At 31.9% G+C, this 18,144-nt stretch overlaps 1 protein-coding gene across 1 annotated transcript; it reads left to right on the top strand.

The window, feature by feature from the left end:
• Positions 1 to 7,835: 7,835 nt before the first annotated feature.
• LOC108346495 (putative expansin-B2) lies at positions 7,836 to 13,104 on the top strand. Its single transcript, XM_017585575.1, has 5 exons — positions 7,836 to 7,972; positions 11,125 to 11,306; positions 11,521 to 11,633; positions 12,466 to 12,653; positions 12,777 to 13,104. The coding sequence occupies exons 1-5, from the start codon at positions 7,836 to 7,838 to the stop codon at positions 13,102 to 13,104; spliced, it is 948 nt and encodes a 315-aa protein (XP_017441064.1).
• Positions 13,105 to 18,144: the final 5,040 nt, after the last annotated feature.

Raw genomic sequence — 18,144 nt, 5'->3', positions numbered from 1 at the left:
ATGGAAATGGGAGTACCAACCAATTTTAATTCTGGCTTAGGCATATCACGCTTAGGCACAAAATCACTTTCAAAACCACCAATTTTGATTCAATTTTGGGATGTAGAAAGGTGATTTTGAGTAGCAGTTTGGTTTTGAGTTAAATTTGAGTTTGAAAATGTTTTAATCGATCAAGCAAAGTTGTTGAAGTGGTTAGTTTTGATAATTAAAATTCTTTGAGTCCATTTTAGTGTTGTTACATTCTTTTATTCATTTAAACTCAAATTTGGTGGTGTGGTTGATCAACATTTTGCATACTTAAGTCATTACAGATCATTTTTCGTTCTCCTCTGATTCTATGATGTTTGGAAGTTTAAACAAGTCCAAATTGATGTATTAAAGCTGTTAGAACCATTAATATGAAGTTAGAATGACCTATATGCAATTTAGTATGTCAAACCATCATATTTGAGCCATTTTTGGAACTTGCAAAGTAAATCTGAGTTGCAGTTCCATTTTGCGCCTAATTAGAGTTCAAACAAGTGTATTTTGATGAATTAAAACTATTGAAATGATTATCAAAGTGTTAGAATGACTTAGGTTCAAAATCACTTCCAAAACCACCAATTTTGAGTCAATTTTGGGAAGTAGAAAGGTGATTTTGAGTAGCATTTTGGTTTTGAATTAAATTTGAGTTTGAACATGTTTCAATTCATGAAACAAAGTTGCTGAAGTGGTTAGTTTTGATCTAGATCTACTGTTGTGTAATTTTGGATGTCAAACCACTAATTTTTAGGTCTTTGTTTGAGTTAAATTTTTGCATTTCTGAATCTGTTTTGCATTTAGACCATGGTGAAACATCTTGCAATTTTATTTCCTTGTAGAAATTTGTTATCAAACCTGTAGCCCACCAGTGATTGGTTTGCTGATTGTGATTGTGTAGGTGGTTCTTCAACAAATTTGGTTTGTGAGTAGATACTTAAATAGCTATTTGATTGCCTAAATTATGTTAATATTAGCTTTATTTATTCTGTACTAGACTGTTTGGACTGAGCTTTTTTTGAAATCATGGGACAACTTGTTTTTAGATGCTTTATTTTATTTTGAAACTGAAGAAACAACCATGAAATACAAGTGAAGACTTGTAGGAACTCTCCAAACAGAACAAATCTAAGACCTAAAACTAGGAACTAAACTAGTAAAAGAAAGGTAAAAACTAACCTAAATTCGAAATTGACCTAAACTAGGCTAAGAATATGTAGTTTTCATATCCTAACATGTTTAAACTTGTTAAATGGAGTTAAAAAAACAACTCTAAAAGGTTCAAGTACCTAAAACTCAAAATCACACTACTTAAAACCTTAAAAAGTATAGTAAAAAATACTTAAATTCGAAATTGACCTAAAGTAGGCTAAGAATATGTTGTCTTCATATCCTAACCAGTTTAATGTACTTAAATGAAGCTAGGAAACAAGTCTCAATGGTTCAATTACCTAAAACTCAAAATGACATTACTTAAAATCTTAAAAAGTGTACTAAAAAGGTTAGAAAATTGAAATTGACCTAAAGTAGGCTAAGAATATGTAGTCTTCATATCCTAACAAGTTGAAACTTGTTAAATGAAGCTAACAAACAACTCTAAAAGGTTCAAGTACCTAAAACTCAAAATCACACTACTTAAAACCTTAAAAAATATAGTAAAAAGTACCTAAATATCTTTTTAACTTATTCTTATTTCGCATATATCATATTTTATAAAATTTTAATGCTAACCATATGTACTCATCATATATTACTTGCACAAAAACCTTTTTACCTCACCATCATAAATTCTAATTAATTAACCATATGATACTAAAATTTAACCTTATCTCAAAGATATTCTAATAACTAATTTCTCGGGTCTTAGAGACGACAAACTCAACATCTTGGCATACTGCTAAGAGCTCAAAATGCTTGTTGATTAACTATCTAACTTTGGTGCACTAGTGTCAAATCAAAGGCTAGTTCTTTAATTAATTGCAGGTTTAAATGAGAACTAAGATGGTGTTGCTACTTTCGTTCAGCAGACTAATCCTTTACCACCTTTTTATAAGGCACAATCAAGGTGAATCTTTGAAGAAACTCGCAAAGCAAAGCAGACTACCTCCACTAGAACCAATGACGACACCACTCTCCTCACAACCAACCATTCCATTGATGTTGTCTCCAATGTTAACCGCATTCACAATTCCAACACTCATCCTTCCTCTAGTCAGGGCAATAATGGCCCGAAACGTGGCCCAAATCATGGCGAGGATGCAATGGTGGTGGCCTTGGCAGAGGTCGCAACAACACTCACCACCATAATGGACAACATGGTGGACCATCACAACAATGACCATGGCAGCATCAACAGTCCTAGTGGACGTCATACCCACCGTGGAAACCTTGGGGACCACAACCATGGGCTCCTCCTCCTTGCCCTTACCCCACATTTTCGTGGACTCCACCTCCTTCTACACGTCATCTCGTAATCCTCTGCAATCATCCCCAATAGGAATTCACAACTAATGGACCTCCTTTACAACCTACACCTATCAACAATAATGTCATAATGCAGACTTTATCTTTGAATTTTCCTGATGAAAATTGGTATATGGGCACCGTTAAAATATCTCACATGTCAGCTTCTCGAGGTACTCTCTCATCTCATTTTAATTTGAGTACTAACAAAAATATTATTGTTGGCAATGCACATGAAATTCCAATTCGTGAATATGGACAAACAACTTTATCATCTCCTCACTCACCTTTGACTTTAAACAATGTTTTGCATGCCCCTAAACTCGTTAAAAACTTGATCTTTGTATGTCGTTTGACAACTGACAATTTTATGTCTATTGAATTGGATCCTTTTGGGCTTTCTGTGAAGGATTTTCTGATAGGGATGCCACTAATGAGATGTGATAACACTGGGGACCTATATCCTATCACCACAACTTCACCAACCACGACTCCATCACCTTTTGTAGCCTTTTCTTCTATTTTATAGCATAACCGTTTGGGACATTCGAGCACACTTGTTTTACGTTCTCTTAGGCAAAATAAATTTATAGAATGCAAACACTTTACTTACTTTTCTATATGTCACTCTTATGTTGTTGGGAAACATGTTAAGTTGTCGCATTATGTTTCAAATTCTTCCACTACCAAACCTTTTGATATATTACATAGTTGTGGACATCACCAACTTTAAGTTCTATAGGTCATAAGTATTACATTTTTTCTTGGATGATTACACTAACTTTTTATGGACATTTCCCATTGGATGTAAATCATAAATTGCACAAGCAGATAGGCAGGGAAAAACTAATTACAAGAACACAAGTAAAAGTAACTTTAGTATTATATTGAATTCCAATTATTTATTAATTTTTAGTAGATCTGTGCATGGTAAATTTACAAATGCCATGAGTAAAGAAACTCATTGAGATCAGAACCTAAAAAATGTTAAAAAAAAGGTACGTGTAGATATAAGTGTAGTTGTTAAACAAATAAAATGTATTTAGATGAAATAAAATGTAATGATCAATTGAGCAAGAGTCTAAAATGAGTTTAAGTTAAAAAGGTGTTATATTATACTCACAAAATCAACTCCGATGGTGCTTATGTAGCTCTCAATGTATGAATCATCTTGTAACAACATTGAAATTAACATTAAAAGTAGTAATTTTAAATACACTGTATTGAGCATTTGTGTACCGTCTTCAAGACAAAACAACATGAAAAACAAAGCATTAAGGTTATAATCTTACGCACATGTACTTTAGATAACTAACAAATTGTGGCAAAGCTTCAATCATCGAAATTAATAGCAGCACTTGAAGGTCTCACTTCATCTTGAGAGGTTATCTCTACAAAAATAAAATAAAATATTTCATAATTTTTGTAACACTTAAAATATAAATTAAAAGATATATAAATTTGTCATATAATATCACCTTGCTCAAATTTATCAAGTTCTTTATGATCCTCATAAAAAAGTATAGAGAAAGGTGTTCCTTTTAACCAATCTTGTGTGCAAACAAGCACTTCCACTATTTTAGTCGTTAGGCAACTACGATAAGGGCTAACCACTCTTTCTCCTGTACTGAATGCACACTCTGATGCTATGGTAGAGATAAGAATGACTAATACCTCTCGAGCCATGTTCGCAAGGATAAGAAATTTAGTTGATTTGACTTTCCACTAATGTAAAATATCAAACTCAATTGACTTTATATAAGGTTCAGGATCAAAAGGTAATAGTAAGAACTTGTAGACACCAAAAAATGCACATCTGTGAGATAGTGAGATACAAAATAAATAATAATAACATTAATCTGTCACGTGTAAAAAAACATTTTAAATAAAAAAGATAAATAAGTGTTAAACTATCACATAAAATATAAGCATGCATACAGAAGAATGAAAAACATATAAAAAATGAGTGAATATGCCTGTTAGTTCAAGTGGTCGCCAACATTTTGAAATTAATACTTGAAAGTTTTTTAAATGGCTGAGTTTTGCCAAATACAATGTCTTAAATCATGTACTTTCTAAAAGCACCTTTTCTATGAGGCATAATCACCCTTAAATTCAAGTAGCTGAACCTCATAGAAGAAGGTATTGGACACTTTCCATACAATGCCTTTGCACCTTTTGGTGTCTTTAACATTTTCGCTCTTCAATTCTACCTATCACAGTAGTCTAGTGGACTCTAGAACTAATTAGTTCAGAACCTTGGGTCTTAGCTTGCATAGAAACAAATATGAGTATCTGATGGTGTACAAAGACAAAGGTAGCCTTTCTTTAAAAAAAGATACCAGTACGACAGTATAAATAATTAAAATGTGTACATTCATAACTAAAATAAAATTTATTCACACCTAATATATTTGAACTCACAGTACATGTATCACATTTTAAAATAAGTTTAATATTCATAGGAAGTCCATTTATTTACTCTTAGCATACTTAAAGAACCATTTTCGTTCTCTAAAACCTCACTGGACCTATGCTGCTAGCTTTTACAAGAAAATCTCTAATAATACATACACATGCGTGTGATGAAGGGAATCACAGAGGATAAACTTAAACTTGTGCACACCCAACTAACATAACAACACTAGAACAAAGAGATTAGGGAGAAAAGAATACCTATGTAGAGCTTAAAAGATGTTGGTGGACTCCTCTACTTAATAACCCACCAAATTTCTGATTTATTCAGGCTATAAAGCCCTGAATCTATTATTATTGTCTTCCTTCTCTTATTCCTAAAATGGGGTATTTAGAACATTAAGATCATAACTTTGAACAAATTATAAGGCTTAAAGTAGAAAAATCAAATAAAGGAGCAATGTCACTTACAATTTCCAACCTAGTTGACTGCTATGCTATATGAAATTGATATCCCTTCTTGGCAACTCAGAAAACACTTGGAACAGATCTGAAAGATTAAAATGGTTCACACACCAATCAACACTAATTTAAGAGAATCATATAAGAAACAAAATCATAACATGGAACTGAATAGTATCAAATGTGCATTAACAATGCACAACAGGTTAAATGATAGACCATGGACAATCCTTTGCTACAATTGATGAGGAGCATAAGTCAAACTATCATTAGCTTCTTGATGTCTACACGAGAATTATCTGCTAGAAAGAAAGAGACACCAAACCTTGGGAACATTGGCACACAAACCAGCCAAGAAAAAAATATGGGAAGAAAGGTAAAGCTTTTCAACAAACGCAGAAAGGGTTTGGCCTTTCTGCATGAAAAATAAGCACCTTAAATTCATCAATCAAGCATAAAAATAAGAACAAAGGATGAAAAGGGACAATAAAAATGGCGAAAAAAAGAAACCCACAACGTTAAAATTTCATAAAACATAGGTTTAAGGAAAGTACAACAGCACAGAGAGGCAGGGACGCAACACAGAGAGGTAGAGGCCGCGGTGGAACTCTCCTTTGTCAACAGGGTCACGGTGGCAGCGACCGCGTGTTATCATTGGAGCTTTCCTTCGACGAAAACGGTGGGCAACGTGAGCTAGGGCAGAGTCATGGCAGGATCATTGTGAGATTTCGTTGAAGCTCTCCTTCGCTAACAGGGTCATGATGGACAACGCGAGATTTCGCTGAAGCTCTCTCATGGTGGACAACGCGAGCTAGGGCAAGTTTTAGGAATAATTGAAAAATTGAAAATGAAAGAGGGATGAAAAAACATAGTATAGTTCTCGCATTTAACTGAACCGAAAATGTCATAAGTTCAGTTTTCAAAAGCTAAACAATAAAATAGTATATTTAACTTTTAGTAAAAATGGATCAGTTTTTTTAGTATAATATAGTATATAGAGTGCAGTACAGATCAATTATTTTTGCCTAGCCCTAAAGACAACTAGTTAATAAAAACGAGAGTTGAAATATTATGAAGTTTTGAAATCGTAATACTTGAACACGTCACTAGTACAGTCAAGGGAAATGACACCAGTTATTTTCGATTATAGGCACCGGTTCTGCAACCGAGGCATATACAGGCAAGGTAAAAAGGGATAAGCTTTTTGCCTTGGTTCTGAACCGAGTCAAAAAGAGATAGGATTTTTCCTTGGTTCAACGGTAACCGAAGCAGTACAATTTTTTTTTTATATTTTTTTTCGAAGAACTTTGCGCCTTGGTTCCTATTGAACCAAGACATATCTCCCAATACACATTAAGAACAATTTCTGCTTGTAGATCTTCCAACAATCAAGAATTAAGCTAGCTAAATGACTTAAAGCCTAATAATAGGACTTTTTAACTACAACTCTCCTTCTTTGTTAGGGGAAAAGGGTTCCTCGTTTCAATGTCTATAACTTTTGCAGAAAATGTTGGAATCAGCTTCCCACATGAATCTGGATGAGCTTTAGCATCTTTATCTGTGACAAAAAATGTTGCTCCACCACTACTTTCTATTAGTCCATAACCTTGCCTTAGTTCAACCCATTGGAAACATTTTCCTGAACTCTAGTGCCACTTCCTTGCTCAAAGGTGCAACACTTGCCCCCATTCTTCTTACGCTGGACAAGTCACACCTAACTTTACTTGAATACTTCACTAGCACAAGGATCACTGGTGGCAATGCTGGCACGTTGTTAACCTTGTGCTTCTGGATTGCATCAAGCATATCTTGGAAGTCAAACTTCTGCATCAAAACTGTTGTTATACCAGGACACAACAATCCTAATCCAAAGAATGCAAATCCATAGATGTGAAACATTGGAATGAAGGCCAAGAAAATATCATCTTGGGATCCCCTAACTTCAGCAGACCAGAAAATCAATCTCATTATGGAAAGGAGATTTGCATGAGTTAAAACCACACCTTTGCTTATTCCTGTGGTCCCTGAAGAGTAAAATATAGCAGTAGTGTATGACTGTGCCAAAGGAACTTGCGACAACTCGGTTGAATCATAACAACCTTCTATTAACTCTTCAACTCGGTACTGGAGGCATCGGCAGAGGCGACCCACTCGCCGTTGGGGGAGAAACGCGCGACGGTGGCCGGATAGGCATGTTCCGCGTAGACAGAGACGTGAAAGGGATTCTTGAGGCTCACGATGACAACAGATCTGGCGTTGGTGTAGATGATGGAGTTGGACTTGGCGTCGCCGGAGATCAGAATCCTGCGACCGCACTCCGAAGATCAGAATCTCGCGAGGTTTAACAACGACTCAATTTAGGGTTCATGGAATTTGGGATTTTCTGATTTCTAGGTTTATAGGTGATGAAGATGAATGGTGGCGCGTTCTGCTTGCGCCGCTGTGCAGATTTCTTTGATCGAGTTGCGATGTAGATGGAGGTTGCAAGGCTAACGCTGGAGCTTCGTGAAGATGCTCATGGAAGATTCTTTATCGCGATGAAGATGGTGAAACACGATTCTGGTGGCGCGTTGATGGAGGATAGCGCCGACGCTAGGTGGCTGACGGCAAGGTGGTTGACGGCAAGGTGGCTGACGGCAAGGGGGCTAGGGTTTCGCTTAGGGGTAGTGGAGGTCGTAGGGGAAGATGAAGATCGCTCTAGGGGAAGAAAAAAAATGTGTAAACTTTTTCTCAGGTTTGACTAATTTGAAAGAGTTACTAACTCGGTTCATCTACTAACCGATGTCTAAAGAGCTAAAAAAAAATTTCAAAACCTATATGCCTCGGTTAGAAAGTAGACCGAAAATATAAATGCGCAATGACATCGGTTTGTAAAATAACCGAGAGAGTAGAGTGTATAGACTTCGGTTCCTACTGAACCGAAGCGTATTAGTTTGCCTTAATTACAAAATTGTCACTGTGTTTCAATATGTTTCGGTTTTATGAAAACCGAAGCGTATTAGACGCCTTAAAAAGCTGTTTTTTTTTACTAGTGCGTGTTTTTGATGTTTTGACAAATGTTGACCATCACAAGGACTATTATCAAAGTTTTTGTTTTCATTGGATAATTATTTTAATTAAATTCAAATACATTTGCTGTGGAACAATGAGAGAATAAAAAAAAAAGGTGCAATGTAATAAGGGAGGGTAAAGAAGAAGTTGTAGTGAAAGAAAAGCAAAAGGTATAATTATAGAGGCAGATATAAAACCACCATAGTGAAAAAAGTTTTAATAAAATGTATTATTTTGTAGCTTTTTTACGTCTAGATATATTTATGTAGAAATAAAATATATATGTTAGGTGGCAATGAACTTACGTGTCACACTTAGGGTAAAACTTTAGTTCCTATGGACTGCAGACTTGACAATCATTCAAACGTTAGAATGTAACTATGAAAAACGTCAGAGCGACGTCATCCATCTTTTTATTTTTTATATTTATATTATTAACGAAGGAGTTTTTTCAAACTTTGTTTTTTCTAATTTCATTGTCTAACATTTTATAAACTAAAATAATTATTTTAATATTTTTTATATTTTAACTGTCCTTTTATTGAAATTTAACTATTTTTAAAACTGAATTAATTATTTTATATTTCATTTGATAGTTTATTTAAATTTACTTATTTTTTGAATTAAATTAATTACTTACAATAAAAAAACACATATTAAGCACATGCGTTTCTACTGGTACCATTTAAAATATTTTAGAATATTTTAAGATTTTTTCAAGTTGAAATGTTTTAAAATCTTAATCCAATACCATACACGACATTTTTTTAATAGTTTTTTATTTTAAAAATGAGTTAGACAAATCTGAAATCTGTTAAACTTTGAAGCTACAATTTCAAACAAGAGTGAAGAATATGTTTTAATAGATTTTGGAGAGAATTAACTCGTGATTTAGAAATTTATTTTAATATATTTTCTTAATAGTACTAACTATTTTTCATAGCTAATTAAAGTGTGATTATTTTAAAGTAATTATCGAGTATTTATCCTACTTAAAATTCTCATACTCCCCGTCAACTTTCCTGTATATGGTCTTAATCTTGACCTTAAAGTTGCACTTAACATGAAAAGAATAATTGAATAACTTATTTTAGAAATAAAGAAAGAAAATTTCAAACAGAGATAAAGCTAAATGAACAAGTTAAGTAGTAAAATGGTATTTGTAACTTGTTTAAAGTGCAAAGAAACCTAATTTTTTGGAGGGGTGTTAGCAGACCAACCTATTATTAAAACTTGTGTGTACCAAATCATGAATTCATTGTACTTTTCTGTTTGTGTCTGGTTAATTCTTACGTAATTCCTATTGCTAGGTTATTTTCTTTTTCTAAATATGTATAAACAAATGGTGAAGATTGTCTCTAATTTAGCAAACGTAGCAAAACTATAAATGATGGAAAATTGAGTCATCTAATAAAGTTTGTAATAAATCTCCATTACCAATCAGTGAAAATTAGGCTCATTTCCACCATACTGGAATATCTCAATCAGATTTCAATCCAAGTAGTTTGTGTTTAGATAAACATTTAAAAACATCTTTTCAACGAAATTCATTTCGAATATATAATGATTTATCTATATGATAGTGTAAATTTATTTTAAAATGTCATTATTTTTTCAAAGGTTACTCTTTCTAAGTTAAACACTGTTAAAACTCTTTTTTTCTTTTACAAGTTTATTTTTTCTACAAAAAGAAAGCTTATTTAGTTATCTTATAATATTTTAATTTTAAAACTTATTTTCCTAAACAGACATAACGCAGCAGAAACGGAGTTCACTTGTGTCCAACAAGTTGATTGTAAGTAGGATAATATACAAATATACATATATTATATTATATTCCTGATTTTCTGATTCATATTTTATCACCTGTTTCTATATGGAGTAAGTTATTATTACTTTATTCAGTTGCTGGAAAAATTTCCAATTCCGGTAAACATTTAACTCAGTTAATTTGACTTTTGAAGCTAAAAAGTTTCAAATGTTGGGCTTTTGATATTTAAAAATAAATTAACATCTTGGTGACAAAAGAGAAAAATGAGACGAGTCAAAAACTCTGTTATTTCAAGGAGGAAACGTAACACAGATTATGGTTTCAGTCCGTTTAAATTTGGCATGCATTGAATTACATATATATATATATATATATATATATATATATATATATATATATATATATATATATATATATATATATATATATATATATATATATATATATATATATATATATATATATATATATATATGCATATATGCAACGCAATTTTTTTCTTAATAATAAAAATGAAAGGGGCAATCTAACTCATGTAAAAACGTTAAAAAATCATTTCAGAATATGAATATATACACCAATTAGAAAAAAAATTATATTTAACACTCTATCCGTTTTAGTTTCAAACCCTATGAATATCAAACCTTTATCTAATATGAAATTAGTCAACGACGCAATATAGTTTTGCTTCTTTGAGCAAAACAATGAAAATATATACTATAAGGAAATTACTATTATTGTTTATGAAAAATAATTACAATTACGGAAACGAGGAATAAATTATCTCTCTCCTTTTATCATGGATATTTAAACGGCAATAATTTCATTTTGAAAAATATTATGGACAATTATTCGAAGCAAATTGGTCTATAAATAGGACTAGCATGTGCTGTTGCCTAATTGCACCAACACGAATAATATTCCCAAGATCTGTTATTTAGAAATCGCATCATGCAAGTTCTTAGTTACATTTCTTTCGTTGTAACATTTTGTTCTCTGCTCCTAAACCCTAGCCATGGTCTCAATCTCAAATTATTTAATATATCCAAATTTCAGAAAGATGATCAATGGAATGTAGCAGCAGCTACATGGTACGGAGAACCAGAGGGTGCTGGATCTGATGGTGAGTATCAGTTGCCATGTTGATAATAAAACAACTAAAAAGTGTTAATTTTTAACCTTTTTTACGTATTGAAGTATTTAAATCTGTCGTGCATGAATAGATAATCTCTTTTAAAAGATTATTTTTCATGTTAGAAATATCAACCTTTGTTGAGTTAAGGTTTTTAAGCATCATGAGTTGAAACATTGTTGGTTTTTCTTGTGATGTCGTGTAGGGGGTGCTTGTGGATATGCTGACAGTGTGCAGAAACCTCCACTCTCTAAAATGATATCAGCTGGAGGTTCTTCTCTCTTTAGGGGAGGCAGAGGATGTGGAGCTTGTTATCAGGTGCATGCAACATTATTGCTAATTTTTTCTTTTCAATAGTATATTCGAATCATTTTTTCTATTTCATGTGTCCAAAGTATGAGTTCAAAGGTACAATGAAACTCTTTTAAATATAGTATATGTTTATTAATTACATACTGTAGTGTATTTTTCTATTTTGTAATTTGTGATTAAAGCATTCGTAAAAATCTTAAATCGATTAATTATATAATCAAACCATAATATATATACATACATACTTATATATATATATACATACAAATATATATATATATATATAGTGTAAATTTTTAGTAATATAATAATGAATTCATTAATTTTGGGTTCAAAATAATGTATATTCCTTATGTGTATTAAGCTCTCATCTTAATATTATGTATGTCGTCTTAGAAAATTTTCTCTAAATACTCATAAATCATGTATATTAAAGACAATCAAACTCCGCTCAACAATCTTAACAACCTCGACAACTACAAAAACCTCATAAAATTGGAACTTCTTGCTATGAAAATCAAGAAGAGCAACAAATGTTCCTTACAAACTAAGGTAAAGGGAGGTGAAGAAAGGTAAGAGAAGATAGTGAAAGATAAAAAAAGAAAAAAAAAAAAACTTAAGAGTTTCAAGGAAAAGAATATCAAGATTTTAACATATGATATTTATAACGACGTTAATATCAATTAAAAAAATCAAAATAATCCTATTTTAATAAATAATATAACTGAATTTAATAAATAAAAATAAAAAAATTAAATATATATGTACAGTAAATTATTAGTTAATCATTAAAGTTAGATGTAAAAGTCCGTTCTAATAAATATAGTTTGAATTTAAGGTGAAATGCAGAGAAAGCACAGCTTGTTCAGGAAATCCAGTGAGTTTGATGATAACTGATGAATGCCCTGGCTGTCACTCAGCATCAGTCCATTTTGATCTGAGTGGCACTGTATTTGGTTCCATGGCAACTCCAGGCAAAGAAAATAGTCTTCGTAACGTTGGACAACTTCAAATTCTATACAGAAGGTATAATTCTTACGTATTTGGTTCCATCACAGATAATAACAACTTTTTCTGACAAAATGGTAATTTTTGTGATCATATTTCGACAAGATAACACTAATTTGAAATACCCTTTTGGATTTGCAGGGTTGCATGCTCCTTTGGGAACTCCATAGCCTTTAGCGTCGACAAAGGAGCCAACCCATACTATTTTGCAACTGCAATAGAATATGAAAATGGGGAAGGTGACCTTGTGGAGGTTCAGCTGAAGCAAGCTAATTCTGACACGTGGCTTCCGATGCAACGTTCATGGGGTTCAAGGTGGTCTTTGAACTTTGGTTCAAGGATGCAACCACCGTTCTCCATTAAGCTCACTGAAGATGGCAACAATAAAAGGAACACCATTGTGGCTGAAAATGTTATTCCATCTGGCTGGAAAGCTGGCCTTGTTTATCGATCTGTTGTTAATTTTTAATCTCTTTCACATATAAATCAAACCACAACTACGCTGTGTATGAATAAATTTAGTTGCCATATATAAGAAATTCATATGAAGATATCATTATTAAAAATTGTTCAACAATATTTCTTGTATGTAGTAACCCATTATTATTAGCAGTTCTGATTATATTATATTTTATACTGTTTCACTGCTGTGAAGTATTCACAATTTTAGTCTTGATTCATTTCTATACCAAAATTTAGAATATCCTTTTTATACAAAATATATAAATTGTTCATTAAAAAGATTTCCATAAATGTTCTCATCAATAAACGCTTATAATCATCAATGTGATTAAATTTTACTTTTTTTATTGTTTTTATAGTTTTTAATGTATGAAATTATTTACAATCCAAGAATAAAAACACTTTACTTTTAATAGGTATGATGGAGAATTCATTCAATCTATTGCGAATGAATTAATTCTTCAATTTTCTCTCTTTTGGTTTTTCAAAATAAAAGATGTGTAGTTTTATATTACCGTAATTCTATGGAGTATAAAATAAAAATATATAAAAGTAAATAAAGTAAGGATATTGCAAAACGAGAGAGTGAAATGATAAAATTAAAAAACAAATGCGTTGATACTATTTATAGAAAAGAAAATGTAACGATGATCTAATTTAACGAATATAATAAAAATGATGAAAGAATAACAACGTGACTAGTCAATTTAACGATAATGGTTATATACTTTTACCGCTATTTAATTAAAAACGCATCCTAAACGGCGTACTATTTCCATGAAAAATAACCATTAAATAAATGAAATGAGAAATATTTAATAATGAACCCTCCAAATTCCAAACAAATGGTAGTTTTAGAATGCTCTGATGCAGCATTCTAATGAATATACGAATATATTATTCGAAACATTATGCTAACTCAAATTAATATATGAGTATATGAATATATTATTTAAAACATTATGCTAACTCAAAAACGTTATGCTAACGATTATTTTTTCCACCCAACATAAATCCTATGTGAAAATTATTAGTATTAAAAACAAATTGTGATGCTTTTAAATAAGATAAATTTATTATATATATAATTTTTTTAAGTTATTCGAAGTATTAATATTGAGACCAAATGTGATTTGCGATTTTTAGTACAGAAAATGAATTTGAAATTGTCTATGGTTTCAAGAAAAATGAATTCTTTCAAAATACTTTAAATTATTTACAATTATAAGTTTTAGTCGTAAAATAATTGAATTTTTTATTAATATAAGTTTTGGAATTTATTCTTTTTGCCTAAATTTAAAATTTTAGAAAAGTTATTTTTCACACAACATTGTGTTTCTGTTATGAATTCTTTGTTTCTATGTTTGCTTTTTCTTTTGGTTTCTCTTCTTGTTTTTTCTCTCATTTGCTTTCTTTATTCAAAGGTTCCTTCATTCACAACTTCCATCATTCGTAGGTTTTCATTGTCTTGTTGAAAGAGGTCTTTGATGTTCAATGTTTAGGTTTCTTTGTCTTTATTTGTTTGTTTATCATTTGCATATGTTCTTTTTTATATATATTGTTAGATATATTATCTTTATCTTTTATCTTTAGTTAGTTTGTTATTATTTTTTATTTGTATTTTAGGATTAGCGCATATTTATTCTATTATAAATACAAGACCCTATATGTATATTCAACACAAAAGAGATTAATTTCATACATAGTTTTCACTATATTCAACATGGTATCTAAGTTATTTGGAAAACGTTCGTTGCCCCTGCCCACTACAACCGTCACTATCGCCATCACCGTCACTAAAGCATTAGTTCCAACTAATGACCATAGTTTTCTCGTCCCGGGCAAGCAACCACAATGTCGTCGAGATCGCTATCGGAGTCCAAACACGCTATCATGCACCGATCACAGTTTGCTTTTGCTATACTTTTTAGCCACTTGTGACAGCACATGTGTCGTTGTCTTCGGCGTCGATCACCTTCGTTGGACTCATCACAACCTTCTCTCTCTGGATCTAGCCTGGTTATGTTGATAGAGCCTCTTTTGGATTTTTACGTTTTTCCTCTCTCTTGCTTGTTCATGGTTTTTAACCTCTCTTCGATCACTAGTACATCTTATCTGTCCATATATACTAATCATGCCAATGTGCATTTATCTATTGATAGACGATACTAATTATGCAACTTGGGTATCAGATGTTAAATTTAGCTTAAGAGTCAGGGGTATCTTAATCACATTACTCAAAATGTGATAACTATTAATTTCGTTGTGGTTACACGTTGGTTGAAAATTGATGATCAGTTATGCATTGTTCTTAAAGGTACCCTTCACTCCTCTTTAAAACGAAATTTTCATTCCTACGAAACCTGTTTTGAAATAGGGGAACACGCCAAATTATTATACACCAATGATACTTAATGTTTTTACAGTGTTTGTCATGATCTTCTCAATGTTGTTTCTCCTCGACATCAAGACTCTATGGCTAATTATATGGGTAAAATTCATGCTCTTTTTCATGAATTTAATGAATTATTGTCTCCTGCCTCTACTCCTGCCCAAGAAATAGAGCAACGATCAAAGTTCTTCATGCTACAATCATTGCACGGCCTTGCTGATAAGTATTCTCATATTCGTGATCAGATTTTGTGTTCACTTGTTGTTCCCACTTTGACTTCTAGTTGTTCCACTCTTTTGTGTGTACCTAGTAAAGCCATCAATGATACACGTGTTTCCTTTATGTTGGCATCTCAATGTCATAATCGTAATTACTCTCGTAAATCATGAAAAGGACGTCTCAAGTGTAATCATTGTGGCAAGCTAAGCCACACGATTGACAAGTGCTATACATTACATGGTCACCCTTCTAAATCTGTTGCTATTGTTCAGACTACTCCTCCCTCACAATCACCTACTAGGAATCCTCCTTCATCCAATATTATCGATGACCTTGTTATTTTTTGTAAGATTTCTCGAATGATATAAGGATCAATAAACTTCTAGTTTCGCTACATCTGTAGCACACATAGGTACATCTTTCGTTGGTCTAAGTCCATCTTCTTCTCTTAGCTCTTGGGTTCTTGACTCAAGAGCCACATATCACAATAGTGGTAACAAATCTTTGTTTTCCTCTTTGTCCTCTCTGAATCCTTTACCTTCTATTACAATAGCTTATGGATCTAGACTTTTAGTTCATGGTGTTGAGATTGTTAACATTTTTTCTTTTTTATCCATTGATAATGTTCTTTATATCTTTGGGTCTCCTTTTAACTTAATACCCATTAGTTGTCTAACTCATTCTCTTGATTGTGATATTTCTTTTAACAAAGATTTTGTTTATTTACAGGACTTGAGTTCGAGACAGGTGATTGGAACCATATGTGAGTCCCATGATTTTTATGATCTTCACCCCTCTAAACATGTTGGCATAGTTATAGAGTTTTCATCTCTTCTTCATGCTCAGTTAAGTCATCTCAATCTTTCCAAATTGCAAGAGCTTGTTCCTAGTTTATCCAAGTTGTCCAATTTGGTATGTGACTCGTGTCAATTAGGAAAACATATTAAAGTTCCTTTCCTCGTAGTGTATCACAACATGCTTTGTCTCCTTTTGTCTTAGTCCATTCTGACATTTAGGGACTTAGTCGTGTTAAGTCTAATTTAGGTTTTCAATATTTTGTTACTTTTATTGATGATTATTCCAGATGCAGTTGGCCACGACTACTAATTCCACAATTTGAGAATCATTACCAAATCGTTGCCTTAAGGCCAAATTTTCTTTACTTTGGGCAACACTTTTCAGTTGTTGTCCAAACTATAAAATGGTGTAGTGATATATTAAGTGTTTTTGAAATTAATTATAATTTGAATTATATATCATTAATGAAAACACATTCGCATATTACATGTGTAACAACCTAAGGAAATATGTAACAAAAAAAGAAAATAGTATCTGGTCATAACATTTAAAAGAAAATATACACAGTCATACAATACAATGTAATATATATAGTTTTTATTTATTTCTCAAAATACATTAAGATACTAAAATCTTTCAAAATACCATACAAGACCATTTTATTACACCACATCATATCATATAACTATGTACATATCCTTAAATGATTCTCAAAACACCACCCTCAACCTACTAACACCCCTTGCACACTCATCTACTCATGCCACAAAAGTAATCATTGTAAAATAGACATAACAACCAACAAACAAAAGAAGGTAAGATAATGATAACTTAGATACATATACAATTATTATATAAAAAGAAAATAAAATCAAGATAGCAAGTAACACTTTATCTATCATAAAACAATTCTCAAACATATAATCTATACTCGATTATTCGAATTTATGCATCTACTCAGACTCTAGAAGCTTTGTTTTGTCATATAAAATGAAATTCTTAATGTTATGTTTCCACTAGTGATACCTAGTTCTCCCTCTCATGAAAAATTAAATTACTTATAACCTAAAAGAAATTGGATCCACGACCCCAAGACCAACTATAAGAACCTTATTCATTCTTCACTACCTAGACTCCTTCTTCTACAAGAGTTAATGAGTCTAATAAAGTATAAAGATAGCTTAAATTCATTAGTCGATGCATAACATTAATAACAACTAAAATATGTATACCTTTCCTTGAGGAACAAAATATCTTATAAACATAAATATCACCCACTTCTCATTCTTCCCTTTGCATCCTTCAAATTACATATGTAACCACATCATCTCAATGTCCATATGATGAAATTATGATCAATAAAAATGTAATAGCCACACTAAAATTCTCATATCAATCATAAAAAGAACCATCACGTGACACCTAGTACAAAAAACTAGGATTACTGACGAACATAATCCGTCAAGAATAACCAAAATTCGTTGATAATACTACATTTTTGATGGATTATTGACGACCACTTTTTCGTTGGTAAATACCCTTGTTGGTAATGATTATCGACGAATGTTGACCTTCGGTAATTACTGACGACCTGTTCTGTCGGTAATTACCGAAGAAAAAAGTCATCGATAATTACTG

Source organism: Vigna angularis, chromosome 9 (assembly GCF_016808095.1).
Source record: "Vigna angularis cultivar LongXiaoDou No.4 chromosome 9, ASM1680809v1, whole genome shotgun sequence".
NCBI classification, from domain to species: domain Eukaryota; kingdom Viridiplantae; phylum Streptophyta; class Magnoliopsida; order Fabales; family Fabaceae; genus Vigna; species Vigna angularis.
The sequence above is the reverse complement of the archived record's forward strand: the minus strand, read 5'-3'. Positions and strand labels throughout refer to the sequence as shown.